This window comes from Dendrobates tinctorius, unplaced genomic scaffold (assembly GCF_039654945.1).
Source record: "Dendrobates tinctorius isolate UK_male_01 unplaced genomic scaffold, ASM3965494v1 ptg000240l, whole genome shotgun sequence".
NCBI classification, from domain to species: domain Eukaryota; kingdom Metazoa; phylum Chordata; class Amphibia; order Anura; family Dendrobatidae; genus Dendrobates; species Dendrobates tinctorius.
In genome coordinates, this window is record NW_027361907.1 from 4,062,186 (window position 1) to 4,080,576 (window position 18,391).

The 18,391-nt window shown below is 43.1% G+C and overlaps 1 protein-coding gene across 2 annotated transcripts in view; it reads left to right on the top strand.

Moving 5' to 3' along the window:
• COL4A2 (collagen type IV alpha 2 chain) overlaps nucleotides 1-18,391 on the top strand; it is a 405,245-nt gene that overhangs the window by 328,381 nt on the left and 58,473 nt on the right. For both annotated transcript variants that reach the window (XM_073556824.1, XM_073556825.1), the window contains 7 exons: nucleotides 1,839-1,982; nucleotides 4,779-4,904; nucleotides 5,024-5,205; nucleotides 5,992-6,055; nucleotides 6,143-6,217; nucleotides 14,017-14,124; nucleotides 14,266-14,373. In XM_073556824.1, coding sequence (XP_073412925.1) covers nucleotides 1,839-1,982; nucleotides 4,779-4,904; nucleotides 5,024-5,205; nucleotides 5,992-6,055; nucleotides 6,143-6,217; nucleotides 14,017-14,124; nucleotides 14,266-14,373 — 807 coding nt within the window. The remainder of the gene's footprint in view (nucleotides 1-1,838; nucleotides 1,983-4,778; nucleotides 4,905-5,023; nucleotides 5,206-5,991; nucleotides 6,056-6,142; nucleotides 6,218-14,016; nucleotides 14,125-14,265; nucleotides 14,374-18,391) is intronic.

The following is an 18,391-nucleotide window of genomic DNA, read 5'->3' on the forward strand; positions in this document are numbered from 1 at the left end:
TTTAGGAGTTTCAGCTCCTTAACATGTGCCACCCTGTTTTTAAAGGGACCAAAAGTAATTGGACAATTGACTCCAAGGCTATTTCATGGACAGGTGTGGGCAATCCCTTCGTTATGTCATTCTCAATTAAGCAGATAAAAGGCCTGGAGTTGATTTGAGGTGTGGTGCTTGCATCTGGAAGGTTTTGCTGTGAAGGAAACATGTGGTCAAAGGAGCTCTCCATGCAGGTGAAACAAGCCATCCTTAAGCTGCAAAAACAGAAAAAACCCATCCGAGAAATTGCTACAACATTAGGAGTTGAAAAATCTACAGTTTGGTACATCCTGAGAAAGAAAGAAAGCACTGGTGAACTCATCAAGGCAAAAAGACCTGGGCGCCCACGGAAGACAATAGTGGTGGATGATCGCAGAATAATCTCCATGGTGAAGAGAAACCCCTTCACAACAGCCAACCAAGTGAACAACACTCTCCAGGAGGTAGGCGTATCAATAGCCAAATCTACCATAAAGAGAAGACTGCATGAAAGTAAATACAGAGGGTTGACTGCACGGTGCAAGCCACTTATAAGCATCAAGAATAAAAAGGCTAGACTGGACTTTGCTAAAAAACATCTAAAAAAGCCAGCACAGTTCTGGAAGAACATTCTTTGGACAGATGAAACCAAGATCAACCTCTACCAGAATGATGGAAAGAGAAAAGTATGGCAAAGGCGTGGTACAGCTCATGATCCAAAGCATACCACATCATCTGTAAAACACGGCGGAGGCAGTGTGATGGCTTGGGCATGCATGGCTGCCAGTGGCATTGTGTCACTAGTGTTTATTGATGATGTGACACAGGACAGAGGCAGCTGAATGAATTCTGAGGTATTCAGAGCCATACTCTGTGCTCAGATCCAGCCAAATGCAGCCAAACTGATTGGTCATCGTTTCATACTACAGATGGACAATGACCCAAAACATAAAGCCAAAGCAACCCAGGAGTTTATTAAAGCAAAGAAGTGGAATATTCTTGAATGGCCAAGTCAGTCACCTGATCTCAACCCAATTGAGCATGCATTTCACTTGTTAAAGACTAAACTTCAGACAGAAAGGCCCACAAACAAACAGCAACTGAAAACCACCGCAGTGAAGGCCTGGCAGAGCATCAAAAAGGAGGAAACACAGCGTCTGGTGATGTACATGAGTTCAAGACTTCAGGCAGTCATTGTCAACAAAGGGTTTTCAACCAAGTACTAGAAATGAACATTTTATTTACAATTATTTAATCTGTCCAATTACTTTTGGACCCTTTAAAAACAGGGTGGCACATGTTAAGGAGCTGAAACTCCTAAACCCTTCATCCAATTTTAATGTGTATACCCTCAAATGAAAGCTGAAAGTCTGAACTTCAACTGCATCTGAATTGTTTTGTTTAAAATTCATTGTGGTAATGTCTAGAACCAAAATTAGAAAAATGTTGTCTCTGTCCAAATCTATATGGACCTAACTGTACTAATGGAGATAAACCGTACAGGTAAAAGCAAAAAAAAAACACCAAACTATGCTCTTGTGTTAAACTATAATATTGTGTTTTGATTGATTTGAGTGAAGTCAATGGTGAAAAACACAGGGCAAAAATATACAGAGAATTGACATGGAGCAGATTATTTTCTGCACCAAATCTGCAAGTCAAACGTACTCAACGTGTGCATGACACTTCAGGTTTCTCATTCACTTTGTTGGCATTTGTTTCGTAACAAATTCGTGCAGAAAAAAACGTGACAGAAATGCACCAAATCTGCAATGCGTGCACACAGCCTAAGAGTGAAGTTTTTTTTTACCATTACCTTGTAATAGGAGCAAAAGGTTCACCTGGCATGGCAGGATTTGAAGGAATGAAGGGAGAAAAAGGAAGTCCTGCTTGGAGTGGAGTTAAAGGAGAACTTGGCAATGTTGGTTTACCAGGACTTAGCGGGCTTCCAGGAGCTTCAGGAGCAAAAGGTAAATTGTAAAACAAGAGAATAAATTCTACCACTTTGTTACTTTCTATCTCTATATCCATATCGAGCTTTTGACATTTCAGTTATTCATTCTAAAATGTACTAAGTGCATTTATTATAAAATATCTGCTGCAGGCTTTGAGATTCTATATAACAAATATACAATATACTGTATTTTTTGGACTATAAGACGCATCAGACCATAACACGCACCCCAAATTTTCAGAAGGAAAATAGGGGACAAAAATGAATGTGTCAAATGGGAGTCTGTCTTACATTCCGAATTCAGTTTACCGGGGATATCGGCAGCGCTGGTGGAGCATGGTCACAGGCGGTGTTCGGTGGTCCGGTGATATGACTCCCATCCCAGACTGGTGCAGCAGGTTCGGCGGTGCTGGTGGTGCAGGGGCTCCTCTGACATTTTCTGAAAGCCCGGAGCTCCCGCACATCCATTGCTGTAATGCGATGGCTTCCGGGAAATCCCATCCCAGGCTGGTGCGACAGGTTTAGACATGCTCTATGGTTCAGCAGTGCTCTGAGCATGCCTTGCCCTGGTGGCCATTTTTCCGGAGGCCATCACTGCGCAGCAATGGATGTGCGGGTTATCACAAAATGCCAGCTGATCCCCAGCACAACAGAGCACCGCCAAACCTGCCGCACCACCGCACCAGCCTGGGAAGGGAGTGTGATTGCCCTGCAGAGTCGGACCGGGACCGTCACAGAATCGCCCGACTCCTGCTGCCGCCACACTGCTTGTAAGTATATTCCGACTATAAGACGCACCCCTATTTTCCCCAAAAAATTTTTGGGGAAAAAGTGCGTCTTATAGTCCAAAAAAATACAGTAGTCCTAATTATATTTTTTTTATCTGGAATTTTTCAACAAAAAAATTTACTGATAGTAATAAGTTGACTCCTCTCCCACTGTACTATACATTATACCTATATCTTATTATATTATCAGTTTCATGCCTCAAAAACAATACCAATGATTTTGTTTTTTTTAGGATGCTTTGAACAGCATAGTTCATAGTCAATGACCCTCCCTGAAATGTGCCTACTTTCCTTTTATTATTTCTATTGTTGCTTTAGGCTACTTTCAGACTAGCGTACTGAGACGCAGCGCAGGGCCGCTGCTAAGCCCCGCCCCTGGCTGCGTCTCCTTCGGTCAGCTCCTCCTATGGTCGCATGACACTGCATGCGATCAGCCTACCCTATATTTAGCATTGGGTACGCTGACGTGCGCTGGTATGATTTTGCCGGCATGTTTTTGTGCGCTCGGCGCAGCGCCAAAAGGGCGCAAGCACCGTCAAAATCATACCAGCGCACGGCCAGCGTACCCATCGCTAAATATAGGGTACGCTTGATCGCATGCTGCGTCATGCGATCATCGGAGGAGCTGACCGGAGGAGGCGCGGCCGGGGGCTGGGCTTAGCGGCGGCCCTGCGCTGCGCTTCAGTACGCTAGGCTGAAAGTAGCCTTATACTGTACACTGTTTCTTCTTTAGATCAGATAAGTGGTTGCTGTTGTTTCAACAAACTTTTCATAAATCAATAGTAAAAACAAGAAGAAACATTCAGAGAAATCTGCTTCATCCCCCACTTAAATGTTATGTCTTCTCTCCCCGTCTCCTGAAATAATCAAATGATCATTCACTTTTAAAAAAAAAAGTTAATTGAAGGATGAGATTACAACTATTGAAGTCTATGGAGAGGGGAAGAGAAAGGGAGTGTGGTGGAGTGAGTGTAGGGTCGTGGGCCGGGCTGGGGGGGTGGTCCCTCTATATACCGTGCAGAGACGTCGCAGACAAAAGATGGAGGCAGGTTTCGGGTACAACAGGTCCAAGTTTATTCCTTACCGTCCGACTGACGGCCTCAGCAGTACACGTAATACCTTCACGGGCCTCCGTTTCCAGGCCTCGCTACCCACACCGTACTTTTCCACCAGGGACGTAAACACACGTACCGTCCCTTTTTTCACTGAGCAACGATCCTGTCAGCACAGACACTGTGGCCGCCTTAGGCCCGTACACCATCAGCACTTTTACTGGTCAGTTTTTGTCTTCAATACGGTATGCTTTTCCCCGGGGTCTCGTCTGTACTGCGGTAATTCATGTCAGGACCCCCCCCCTGACTTTCTCTCTCCTTAGTCCCCTGGTTTGGCTCTCCTCACAGCAAACACACTGTCACAGACTCCTTGTCTCTTGAACACCTCCCGGGGACTGGAACTTTCTGGAACCCTCCTGTCAAATTTATAACTTTCCCGGTTCCCTGTAACTCCGCCCCCCATGACCAACGGTTTCTAAAGCCCTAAGCTGCTGTTAAGTCCTGAACTTACACTCCTCCCTGCCATCTAGTGGTCAACCCAAGGTACTGCACGTCACCTACACTTTCCTAGCTGTTTCCCCACTGTCATAACTGCTATCTGTCTAAAATGTGCAAACCCTCTTTCCTACTTGCTGACAAGTCCGTCCGTCAGGTCACCTTCCCTACATGAGCACAGACCCATGCTACCACATTCTTCTGTTTTATTTACTCAGGTGCTCGATTCATAGCTACACTGCTAAGTATAATGTCTTCCATGCAACTTTCAAATCCACACACTGGTTCACAAACAACTGAAAAATTAAATGTAGAGCCTGCTGGTAAAAAATGCAGCATACAAATCATATGATGGCCAGAATCACCTAACAGTTTATTCTGAAAAGTCACCTTACAGATGCACTTTAGATTTCTAGATCAAGAACTTTAGCATAGTAACAAAATAAAGTTAAGTTTTATCCACTTGTACACCTTAAGGTAATCGAGGGGAAAGCGGCCCACCTGGACGTAAACCTGAAGTGGAGCCAGAAATGTTAATGAAAATGAAAGGACAGAAAGGAGATGAGGGACTTTATGGATTAAAAGGGTTCACAGGACCTAAAGGTAAGAACATTGTTATCTACTAAACATTAGCTAAACAATATTCTGACATTTTGCATTCTTATTTTAATATTATTTTCTTCAATGCTTGTACAGTTTACTAAATATGACTTGTTCTTTAGGCGATAAAGGTATGCCTGGTCATCCTGGGCAACCTGGACAGCCTGGCTCACCTGGAATGCCCAACTATGACGAAGGTGTTAAAGGGGAAAGCGGAGATTTTGGAAATACTGGTTTTCCAGGGGTTCCAGGCCAAAGTGGCTCACCAGGCATTCGTGGATTCCCAGGATTTACTGGTCCCAGAGTAAGTTTGTCTCACTTGGAAATGTTTTTTTTTAAAAACAAGAAGAAACATAGATAATTTCTCCATTCTGTGTATGTAAAATACAACTATAAAAGAAGACTTTTGGGCATAATAATAGTATAATTGTATTCTGTTAGCCTTTATGACCATTTTAAAGGCTACGAACACCTTCAGGACTGTGGTGGGGCCATTTTTTTAATTATATGCATGTATTTTGAGAACAAAAAAAAAAAAACATTTTTGCAATTGGGATTCATTCATTAAAATTTGTAAACATTTTGCTTCTCCTTCTTCTGTGTTTTACAGTACATTTCAGACTTAACCAGACTGCAGGATCAGGTGACAGTGAGCATATTGTGATGAGTTTGTAGCTCTTATCTTTCTTCTTATGACCACATTTTTTATGTAGTCGTAAATCAGCGTAGAGGATTTCAGTAGAAGAGAGATAAGGTTACTAAAGATACCATCAGGACTAGCTCATTCTACAGCAGCTGTGTACAGTGAAATGTAGAAGCCAAATAGCGCAAAACTTTGATTGAATTCCAATTGCACGATATTTAGCTCAAAAACATGTATTCTGGTGTTTAATTATCCCATATTTCAATGATTGACTATACAGTATTTCTATAGCATTCATACACAAAAAAAAAAACCATGTCATTCACAAAGCAAAGATAAGTAGGGGTTAGGATAACCCCAATATATTACTATGGTGTTCCAATAAAGGTGCTTAATAAGACTTACATATGTTATGGACATTGTCATTCATTGTTTTCACACACACAGGGCTCCAAGGGCATGCCTGGTATGTTTGGCCTGCCAGGGGAAAGAGGTACTTTTGGAGATAGAGGTATGTTCGCTCTATATTTTGTTTTCTTTGCTGACAATAGAATGTAGTGCAAAATGATTTATTGCTGTATTGTATTTCTTGTCATAGGACAAATAGGAGAAACAATGGAAATTCCTGGAGAGAGAGGAATCAAGGGTCTGACAGGAGACACTGGCTTACCAGGTATACATTACGTAAAGACATGCTCAGCAAATGTAGAAGAGCCATCATATGAAGAGTTTTCACCAATGTGAATATTGTGCACCAGGTCGATCTCTTACCTTTGATTCTCCAGGTCATTACAAGTTCAATCCAAAGTTTGACATAAAAAAGTCACCATTTTCCAAGATCCGTAGCGTCTCCATTTTTCACTATCTGGGGCTGGGTGAGGGCTTATTTTTAGCGTGCCGAGCTGACGTTTTTATTGATACTATTTTGATGTGGATATGATCTTTTGATCTTCCGTTATTGCATTTTAATGCAGTGTTGCAGTGACCAACAAAACATAATTCTGGTGTTTTGATTTTTTTTTTTATCGTTATCCCGTTTACCGATCGGATTAATTCTTTTTATATATTGATAGATTGGGTGATTCTGAACACGCCGATACCAATTATGTGCATGTTTTTATTGTTTTATTTTGAATGGGGCGAATGGGGGGGTGATTTAAACTTTTATATTTTTTTATTTTTTTTATACTTTTAAAAACCTTTTTTTACTTTCTTCAATAGTCTACATGTGAGACTAGAAGCTGCGATCATCCGATCGCGTGCTGCACACAGCAGGGCTTAAGCCCTGCTGTGTTTAGCTAAAATGATCACCTGCTTTGAGCACCATTCGGCGAAAGGCGCTCATATCTTTCCGGCTATGACAACCATAAGGTTCTCCTGCCAACAGATCAGTGCCTGTCATGTAACAAGGGCGCCGATGGGCAGGATTTGTGACTCGTTTCCGATGCTATCATGTTAAATGCCGCTGTCAGAGATTGACAGCGGCATTTAACATGTTGACAGCCGCGGGTACATCGCGATTCCACCTGCGGCTATTAGGGGTACATTTCAGCTGATCAAATCAGCTGACGTGTCAGAAAAGTTGCGGGCTCATCGCCGGAGCCTGCACCAAACGGGGAGGCGACCTTGGACGTACCTATACTTCTATGGTTGGAAAGGAGTTAAATATGCAATTTTGGGATTAATATAATGTTTTGATAACTTTTTATTGCATTTTTTGGGGGAATTGCAATAACCAAAATTGCCAGTTATAGTGTTTCCATATTTTTTCTGTTCAGTCGTTCACCATGCAGTATAAATATTTTTATATTTTAATATGTACAGAGCAATTCCAAATATGTTATTTTTTTTTTTTATTTAATGGGGGTATTCCCATCTCCAAGATTCTATCCCAATATGTAGTAGGTGTAATCTATAATATAACGCTGTAAGCGTCACTCTGTCCGAAGCCTTTATAGACTGCGCAAGCGTGACGCGCCTGCGCAGTCTGACTCCAGACAGAATGAGGAATCCAGCGGTGAGGAGTGTGTATGGCATCGGAGATGGCAGTATGCGTACACACTGCATACCGCCATGTCCGGCGCCATACTTACCTGACCGGGAGGAGCGTTGCCGCGGCGCTTGTCTTCGGCCGGAGACCGGGGCAGGAGTGCCTTCAGCTCTTGCAGTGTGTCTTCAGCAATATGGCGCCGGATAGCGCTATGGGCATGCGGGTACTCCGGCGCCAGACTCCTCCCCCAGCCTCCAGCAGAACGTGGTGACAGCGCTGGAGCACAGGAAAGAAGGGTGAGTATACATGGTTTTTTTTTGTTTGTTTTTTTTTGGTATGTGTGTAGTTTTAATAGGAATGAGGGGACCATGCATACCAGGATAGGGGGATGAGGGGACCATGCATACCAGGATAGGGGGATGAGGGGACCATACATACAGGAATGGGGGATGAGGAGACCATTCATACCAGGATTGGGAGCGAGGGGACCATGCATACCAGGATAGGGAGTGAGGGGACCATGCATACCAGAATTGGGGGATGAGGGGTACCATACATACCAGGATTGGGGGCGAGGGGACCATGCATACCAGGATAGGGAGTGAGGGGACCATGCATACCAGGATTGGGGGATGAGGGGTACCATGCATACCAGGATTGGGGGATGAGGGGTACCATGCATACCAGGATTGGGGGATGAGGGGTACCATACATACCAGGATAGGGGGGTGAGGGGACCATGTATACCAGGATAGGGGTGAGGGAGTACCATGCATACCAGGATTGGGGGATGGGTACCATACATACCAGGATAGGGATGAGGGAGTACCATGCATATCAGGATTGGGGGATGGGTACCATACATACCAGGATAGGGATGAGGGAGTACCATGCATATCAGGATTGAGGGATGGATACCATGCATACTAGGATTGGGGGATTGGTACCATGCATACCAGGATAGGGGGGTGAGGGGACCATACATACCGGGATAGGGATGAGGGAGTACCATGCATACCAGGATTGGGGGATGGGTACCATGCATACCAGGATAGGGAGGTGAGGGGACCATACATACCGGGATAGGGATGAGGGAGTACCATGCATACCAGGATTGGGGGATGGGTACCATGCATACCAGGATTGGGGGATGAGGGGTATCATGCATACCAGGATAGGGGGTGAGGGGACCATGCATACCAGGATTGGGGGATGAGGGGTACCATGCATACCAGGATAGGCGGTGAGAGGACCATGCATACCAGGATAGGGGGTGAGGGGGCCATGCATACCAGGATTGGGGGGGTGAAAGGACCATGCATACCAGGATTGGGGGATGAAGGGTGCCATGCATACCAGAATTGGGGGATGAGAGGACCGTGCATACCAGGATAGGGAGTGAGGGGACCATGCATACCAGTATAGGGGGTGAGGGGACCATGCATACCAGGATAGGGATGAGGGCGCACCATCCATACCAGGATTGGGGGGTGAGGGGACCATGCATACCAGGATGAAGAATCTGGTGCCATGCATACCAGGATTGGGGGGGGTGAGGGTACCATGCATACCAGACTCCTCCCCCAGCCTCCAGCAGAACGTGATGACAGCGCTGGAGCACAGGAAAGAAGGGTGAGTATACATGGTTTTTTTTTGTTTTTTTTGGTATGTGTGTAGTTTTAATAGGAGTGAGGGGGCCATGCATACCAGGATAGGGGGATGAGGGGACCATGCATACCAGGATAGGGGGATGAGGGGACCATGCATACCAGGATAGGGGGATGAGGGGACCATGCATACCAGGATAGGGGGATGAGGGGACCATACATACCAGGAATGGGGGATGAGGAGACCATTCATACCAGGATTGGGGGCGAGGGGACCATGCATATCAGGATTGGGGGATGAGGGGTACCATGCATACCAGGATTGGGGGATGAGGGGACCATACATACCAGGATTGGGGGTGAGGGGACCATGCATACCAGGATAGGGGGGTGAGGGGACCATATATACCAGGATAGGGGTGAGGGAACCATGCATACCAGGATAGAGATGAGGGAGTACCATGCATACCAGGATTGGGGGATGGGTACCATACATACCAGGATAGGGATGAGGGAGTACCATGCATATCAGGATTGAGGGATGGGTACCATGCATACCAGGATTGGGGGATGGGTACCATGTTTACCAGGACAGGGGGGTGAGGGGACCATACATACCAGGATAGGGATGAGGGAGTACCACGCCTACCAGGATTGGGGGATGGGTACCATGCATACCAGGATTGGGGGATGAGGGGTACCATGCATACCAGGATTGGGGGATGAGGTGTACCATGCATACCAGGATAGGCGGTGAGAGGACCATGCATACCAGGATAGGGGGTGAGGGGGCCATGCATACCAGGATTGGGGGGTGAGAGGACCATGCATACCAGGATTGGGGGATGAAGGGCGCCATGCATACCAGAATTGGGGGATGAGAGGACCGTGCATACCAGGATTGGGAGTGAGGGTACCATACATACCAGGATAGGAGGTGAGGAGGCCATGCATACCAGGATTGAGGGTGAGGGGGCCATGCATACCAGGATTGGGGGTGAGGGGACCATGCATACCAGGATAGGGGGTGAGGGGACCATACATACTAGGATAGGGGGTGAGGAGGCCATGCATACCAGGATTGGGGGTGAGGGGACCATGCATACCAGGATAGGGGGTGAGGGGACCATGCATACCAGGATAGGGATGAGGGAGTACCATCCATACCAGGATTGGGGGGTGAGGGGACCATGCATACCAGGATGAAGAATGGGGTGCCATGCATACCAGGATTGGGGGGGTGAGGGTACCATGCATACCAGGATAGGAATGAGAGGTGCCATGCATGCCAGGATAAGAGGGTGGCAGCACATACCAGGATGGGAGACCATATACCAATAAAAATGCTCGCCACCCGGGCGTAGAACGGGTTCATAGCTAGTAAATAATATTAGCAAATATCTCCAGTTAGAAATAGCATAGCATAGTATCTATGTCACTTTTCTCATGTGCAGGCATTGCAGGACCTTAGGTATCCATGGTTATGCCCACTGATATAGTGACAGGTAGTTAACTAGTTACTAGTGGTTGTAACCAGGGATACCTAAGGTCCTGCAATGCCTGCACATGAGGAAAGAGACATAGCGAATCAGACAAGCTATACTACATTTCTAATTGGAGGTATTTGCTATTATTATTACACCTACTACATATTGGGACAGGATCATGGAGATGGGAATACCCCTTTAACAGGGGGGTGATTCAAACTTTTTATGTATCTTTCTTTTTTAATTAGTCCTCTTTGGTCTCTTGATCACCTATACAATACACTGCATAAGCTGTGCTGCATAGATCTCACATGGTAGACAGAGGGAACTTCAGAAACAATTGGCAATCGGTGATCACATTATGTGGGGTGTGAAAGCCATACAATGAGACAGCCGCCATACAATGAGACAGCCGCCATGTTGGAGCCTGAAAAGTACTACAGTTACACTTTTCAGCAACTTTTAAGGAGTAAAATTATGTGATTGAAGATAGCTCTGATTGCATCAGTTACTGTCGGGGAAGGCTGTATAACACGGCCTGCATCCGCACTGCATGTAGCAGGCTCAGCTCCTGTGATTGCTCTATACTGTGATAGTAAAGCGCATGGAACATAAGATTAGCTGAAAACAAGCAATATGGTGCGCTTTCAAGCATTTTTCCCATTTAGCTAATTGCTTAAATATTTCCACGTTTCCATAAATCACAAGACTATTGCTAGTATGTGGTGCATCAGTCTTAAGTTAATCCAAGTCAATGGGCCCCCCATTAACAATGTAGATATCTTTCTCAGATATTAGAATCAAACCGGTCATACACATTAAATTAATGTTGGACAAACTTGCCGATTTCAGCTGGACCATCTATTTTCTGCAGACGGAGTACATTTATCCCCTAAGCATTAATGTTCCTGTCACTGTTGTATGTCTAGTACAGGATGCCCGCTTTAGTTAAAAAAAAATATGTGAAGACTAAAAGAATCATAGAATCTTAGACTTGGAAGGGACCTTCAGGGTCATCGCTTCCAACCCCCTGCTCAAAGCAGGATTCACTATACCATTTCAGACAGATGTCTGTCCAGCCTCTGTTTGAAGACTTCCATTGAAGGAGAACTCACCACCTCTCATGGCAGCCTGTTCCACTCATTGGTCACCCTTAGGGATGACCGAATCAAATAGCTTCAGATAGCTCCTTATCCAAATAGCTATACCGCTTACCGAATAGCTGCATCGGGAACTCGGATACCTGGAGCGCTCCCGATAATAAACTGTTCGGTGCCGCAGCTGTGAGTGTCGCAGCTGTGTGACAGTCACAGCACATGCATGGAGAGCCTATTTGTTGGGCTCTCCATGCATGTGTTGTGACTGTCGCACAGCCGCGAACATGCAGCTGCGGGGCCGGACAGCTGATCAGCCGGAGTGATCCAGGTATCCGGGTTCCCGATGCAGCTATTCCCTAAGCGCTATAGCTATTTGGATAAGGAGTTAACCGAAGCTATTCACTCATCCCTAGTCACCCTCACTGTCAGGCTATGTGCCCACGTTGCGTGTTAAAACGCACACTGAAAACCGGACTCCTTCCCAGAAATCGCGCGTTTTTTTCTGCGCGATTTCACTGCGATTCTGTTCGCGATTTTGCCGCGATTTTCTCAAGCACTTTCCAAGTGATTTGAAGCATCGCTTGGAAAGTGATTGACAGGTTGGTCACACTCGTCAAACATAGTGTTTGACAAGTATGACCAGCTTTTTACTATTCAGGCCGCCTATGCGGGATCAATAGTAAAAGATAAAATGTTAAAAATGATAAAAAAATTAAAAATCGGGGTATATTTACCTTCCGACGTCCCGCACTGCCATCCCGGGCCTCAGCGTTCCCAGCGATGCCTTGCGAGACCTGTGATGACGTTGGTCTCGCGTTACTATAGCGATCTCGCGAGACCACTAGAGTCACGCGAGACTACATCATTACAGGACCTTGCCGCAAGGCATTACTGGGAACGCTGTGGCCCGGGAATGCAGCGCGGGACGTCGGAAGGTAAATATACCCTGATTTTTTTATTTTTTATTCTTTTTTTACAGGGGTATGGTACCCAGGGCCTGGAGGACAGTCTCCTCTCCTCCACACCGTGGGTACCAACCGCACATGAGACGCTTAACTTCCCGCATGGTGGGCATAGCCACATGCTGGAAGTAAGTGGTTCTCATGCATTCCTATGGGTGCGGAATCGCGGCAATTCTTTGCGATTCCGCACAAAAGAATGACCATGTGCGAAATGCCATAGGAATGCATGGGGGGCGTTCTGTACACGATTTTTAAGCGTTTTCGCGCCGAAAATCGCGGCAAAAACGCTTAAAAATCGCATCGTGGTTACACAGCCTCAAAAGGTTTTTTCTAATATCTAATCTGTATCTTCTCTCTTTTACTTTCATTCCACTGCTTCTTGTGTTTCCATGTGCACATGAAAATAAGGATATACAATAATAATAACAATCTGCTGACTGTAAATGCAACATGCTGGTATCGACAAATCAGCTGATTATAAAATAGGAAAAATAAATCGCAAACATTTTAGTTAATATTTTGAGATTTAACAAGTATAAAATCAGTGTAAAAATTGCTAATTTTATTTCTATGGAAAAGAAGATAAAATTTCCATCGTACTTACATTTAGAAAACACCTGTCTTTATTTTCCGGAGTACCATTCCAATGCTGTTGACCGACCCAGAAAGAAATGTCCAATATACAAGAAAAAAAAGCGGATTAAAAAGAGAATTGTGGAGCATATTTACAATACCAATAGCAAAAATATCACTTTCAGCAGCAGTTCAACATTTTTTGGAAAAACATGAGGGCAATTTGGATAGCTTTAGGTTTATTTTGTTTGGAGAATGTAATGAAACCTAATCGAGGTGGTAGTTGGAAGCAAAAGTTTTGTTATGAGAGAAGCCTTTTGGTAATTTCACTGGTCACTAAACAAGCAAAGGGAATGAACAACAGAAACAACACAATGTTTATATAGTAAATGAATATTTGCTCTATATATGTACGGTATATATGCTGGTAACTATTAATACACTTTATTTGTATATATGTTATCTGTGTTTTTTTCTTTTCTTTGATTGTAGGTGGTGTTTTTCGTGGTTGCTACATGTGATTTAATTAATTAGCGGATGATAGGATGTGGTCTGGTCTTTTAAATGTGGAAGCATACCTCAGTATTCATACTCTATAACTAAAAGCGTGGTAGTCAGAGTGGTTCCTGTACCACATCATTCCTGTATGGATTTTTAAGGATATGTATTTGGAATAAAGGTTGAATAATTGTATTGCTGATCTGTACTTGCTTTACATAAACCTAGCACATAACTCCATTCATTTTGCATTTGTAGGATTCAGAGGAAGAACCGGAGACAAAGGATTGCATGGAAATGAAGGGTTTACAGGCATTGAAGGAATGAAAGGAAAAACAGGACAGCCAGGAGACAGAGGCAGCATAGGTATTGTCTGTGCATATAGCAGTATCATATATACTTTAATTGTTGCCTTCAATTCAAATTTATCCTTTAATCAAAAGGGCACAGATCTGTGAACTTGTCGCAGTGTATAATATGTGTAATAATGTGTTTATTTCTTGTAAGGGTTACCGGGCCTTCTGGGATTGCCTGGAGCACAGGGTGACCCTGGTTTCCCTGGCATTACAGGTGAAAAAGGAAGTATTGGTTTTCCAGGTGTGCCTGGTCAGCAAGGTAAAAATCAGTTTAATTTTTCATTTTTAATGTTCAAACATGAGAGACTCTGAATAAACAGAAATGTATTTTAACCCCTTAGTGACGGAGCCAATTTTTAAAATTCTGACCAATGTCACTTTATGTGGTGATAACTCTGGAATGCTTCAACAAATCCCATTGATTTTGAGATTGTTTTTTCGTGGCACATTATAATTTATGATAATGGTAAATTTAGGTTGATATGTTTTGGGTTTATTTATAAAAAAAATATCAGAAACTTGACAAAAATGTAAAAAAAATTGCAATTTTCAAACTTTGAATGAATATCCGTTCAATCCAGATAGTCATACCACACAAAAACATTAATAAATAACATTTCCCACATGTATGCCTTACATCAGCACCATTTTTAAAACGCTAATTTATTTTGTTAGGCTTTTAGGAGGTTTAAAAAATGTAGCAGTAATTTTTCATTTTTTCAAGGAAAGTTACGTACAAAATTTATTTTTTGAGGGACCTATCCAGGTTTGAAGTGCCTTTGGGGGTGCTATATATTGGAAAACCCCAAAAAGTGATACAATTTTAAAAACAGCACCCCCTGACATATTGAAAACTACTGTCAGGTAGTTTATTAACCCTTCAGGTGATTTTCAGGAATTAATGCAAAGTGGTATAGCAGGAATGAAAAAATGTTTGTTTACCACCTAAATGTTGCTAACTTCTGAACTGACCACTAAGGCCGCTATTTAGCCATGAACTGCTATGGCAAACATCAGGACCACACAATCATGATCTCGGTGTGTCAATTAGATTAAAGCGGAAGCCCCTACAATCTTTTAACCATTTTTCCAATGTAGTCACTTTTGACAGCAGCAACTAAGGGGTTAAACAGATATGGACGATCACAACACTGGTCGTTTGTGATACAGCAAGTTGTCAGCTATAGTGGACAGCCGACAGCTGCTGGATTGTCACCTGTGTGGGGATAATATTCTCTTATATCTCAGGTCAGTAAAAAGATGAATTGGCTGTCATTAAGGGGTTAATAAGCTTCAGAGCAAAGATATTTCTTTACATTTGTTCTATCTCTGAATCCATTTCTTTACATACAGTAAGGTAACTGCCTCCTGACCTTAGTTACTTTAAGTCCCACCATACACATTAGATGTCTGTCAGCCAACAGCCATCTCGGCCGGCTCTCCTATACACAGGGTGTGTTAGGCCTAGCGGTCCTGTGTTCCTGATCTGTCTTGCAGCAGCTTTATTTCCAGGAGAAAATATGATCGACAGTCCAAAAACGGACATGCTGAATCAATATTTCACCCAATACTGAATTATCTGGGACTCCAATAAACATTACACTGTCAGCCAAACCTGTTGGTATAAGCGGGTTTGGCAGACATAAGACTGCGGGAGATAGCCTGGTACAATGCTCAGCTATCTCTGACAGTCCGGTAACAGCAGTCAGCAAGCTTATGTTTATCCATTGCATAGGTGTAACAACCTCTTTAAGGTTCTTTCATAAGCTGAAAGGCATAAAATTAGCGGCAGAAAATTACTTTTTTTATTAAATTGTCAAAACATCACATCAAATATTAAACATCTTTATTTTAATCCCCTGCATCCCTCCTATCTCTCCCCTGACTGGATCAGAAACAATTAAAAAACCTTCTACCACTCATTTACATCACCTGAGCCATGTTTTCTCCCACTCTGTAATTTTGCCTCTGCCAAAATCAGATATACTCATACTCCACTAATTATATACATAGGATTATACAATTCCTCTGCCGTCATAACCATCTCAGAAGGCCAAACTTTAGGTATTAATACTCCATTCCCCATAAATATTGGTCACTTACCTATACAGAGGGAAAGCACTGATTTCCCTCAGTTGATTTCAAGTACAGAAATGTAGCAATAGTTCAGTACTAAAGTAATAAACATGGATAGCAATCTACGGAGGATGTCAACTAAATATAGCATAATCGAATCCCTCTCCTCATCACATGTAAACCCAATAATATCCTTGGCAACATACAAAAGGGGAAAAAAGGATTCTACAAATAACAAAACAGTAACGTTCCCATTAATCTCAACCCTAGCCTAGGTTGGTAATACAAAATCTGTACCTACTTGATATATTTAGGACAAATTCTAAACATCTCTAATGTCCTCCAGAAGAAGCACCCCTCCACCCTTTTAAGGGGTTAGTCGCATCCAATAACAGTGCCACCCATGACAGATCTCTATAGAAGAATTTGTGTAGATTCAAGAGCACATTCCTCCACAGTATAAACCCATTTTGGTCAACATAGGCAAGGTTAGAATAAGTATTTTCAGGCCAATCATCAGTATGTTAGCAACAATTTTGATATTGGTGTTAATTAATGTACCGTAATTGGTCTATACTCTTCCTCCTTTGGGTTTTTTCGATCCTTTGGTATGAAAACTATTGTTCTTTCCATCATTGAATTATGTAAAGTTCTCTCCTTCCAAGAAGCATTCAGCACTTCCAACAAAAGAAGTACCAGTAGGTCTTCTTATTATATTTCCTGAGGTTTCAAGGAAAGCTCATCCGCTTCAACAGCAGAATTAACAAAATTTAAGTTAGCACCTCCTCTAGTTGTAGGAGCATAATTGAGGCTTACACCTGGTTTTTAAGTGCCTCCCAAATATCAGAAAGACCAATCTTCTCCAAATATATTTCTGTTTTAGAGATGAGCAGATCGATCTATTCAATTCCACGCAAATTCAAACAATATGCGATTCATAGTTACATTGTAACTTAGTATTTAAGGTTGAAGGAAGACTTTAAGTCCATCTAGTTTAACCCCTAGCCTAACATGTTGATCCAGAGGAATGCAAAAAAAAAAAAACATGTGGCAAACACTATGCTCCACATTGGGGAAAAAGAATTCTTCCTAACTCCACATACGGCAATCAGACTAGTTCCCTGGATTAACGTCCCATCAAGGAATTATCTATATATATATATATATATATATATATATATATATATATATATCCTGTAATATTATACTACTTTTCAAGAAAGGCATCCAGGCCCTTCTTAAATTTTAGTAGTGAATCACTCATTACAACATCATATGGCAGAGAGTTCCATAGTCTCACTGCTCTTACAGTAAAGAATCCGCATCTGTGATTATGATTAAACCTTCTTTTCTCCAGACGTAGAGGATGCCCCCTTGTCCCTGTCTCAGGTCTATGGGTGAAAAAGTCATTAGAAAGGTCTTTGTACTGTCCCCGCATATATTTATACATTGTAATAAGATCACCCCTAAGCCTTTGTTTTTCCAAACTTAATAACCCCAAGTGTAATAACCTGTCTTGGTATTGCAGATCCCCTAGTTCCCTAATAACCTTGGTCACTCTTCTCTGCACCCACTCTAGTTCAGCTATGTCTTTCTTATACACCGGAGACCAGAACTGTACACAGTATTCTAAGTGTGGTCGCACTACTGACTTGTATAGAGGTAAAATGATGTTCTCCTCATGAGCATCTATGCCTCTTTTAATGCATCCCATTATTTTATTTGCCTTTGCAGCAGCAGCCTGACACTGTCCTTTAAATGTGAATTAGTCGTCCACCCATACACCCAGGTCTTTTTAAGTGACAGTTTTGTCCAGTGTTTTACAATTAAGCACATAATTATACATCTTATGTCTTCTGCCCAAGTGCATGACCGTACATGTATCCCCATTAAAGCTCAATTGCCCAAATTGCTAGTTTACATAAAACTTCCTGTAAGGCCTGTTTCACATTTCCGTTTTTGACCATCAGTCAAAATCCGCCGTTTTTGCAAAAAAACGGATCCGCCATTTTTTTGGGCAGATCCATTTTTTTCCCCATTGATTTGCATTACCGGCGGATCTTGAGGGATGGCCATCCGTTGGATCCGTTTTTTTGCGGATCCGTCAATTTTTTTGCATCCGCCGAGATGCCTGGATGGACCATGTAACTTTTGTTGTGCTGCAGGATCTGCACTTTTATAGTGCGCATGCCCGGAGGAAT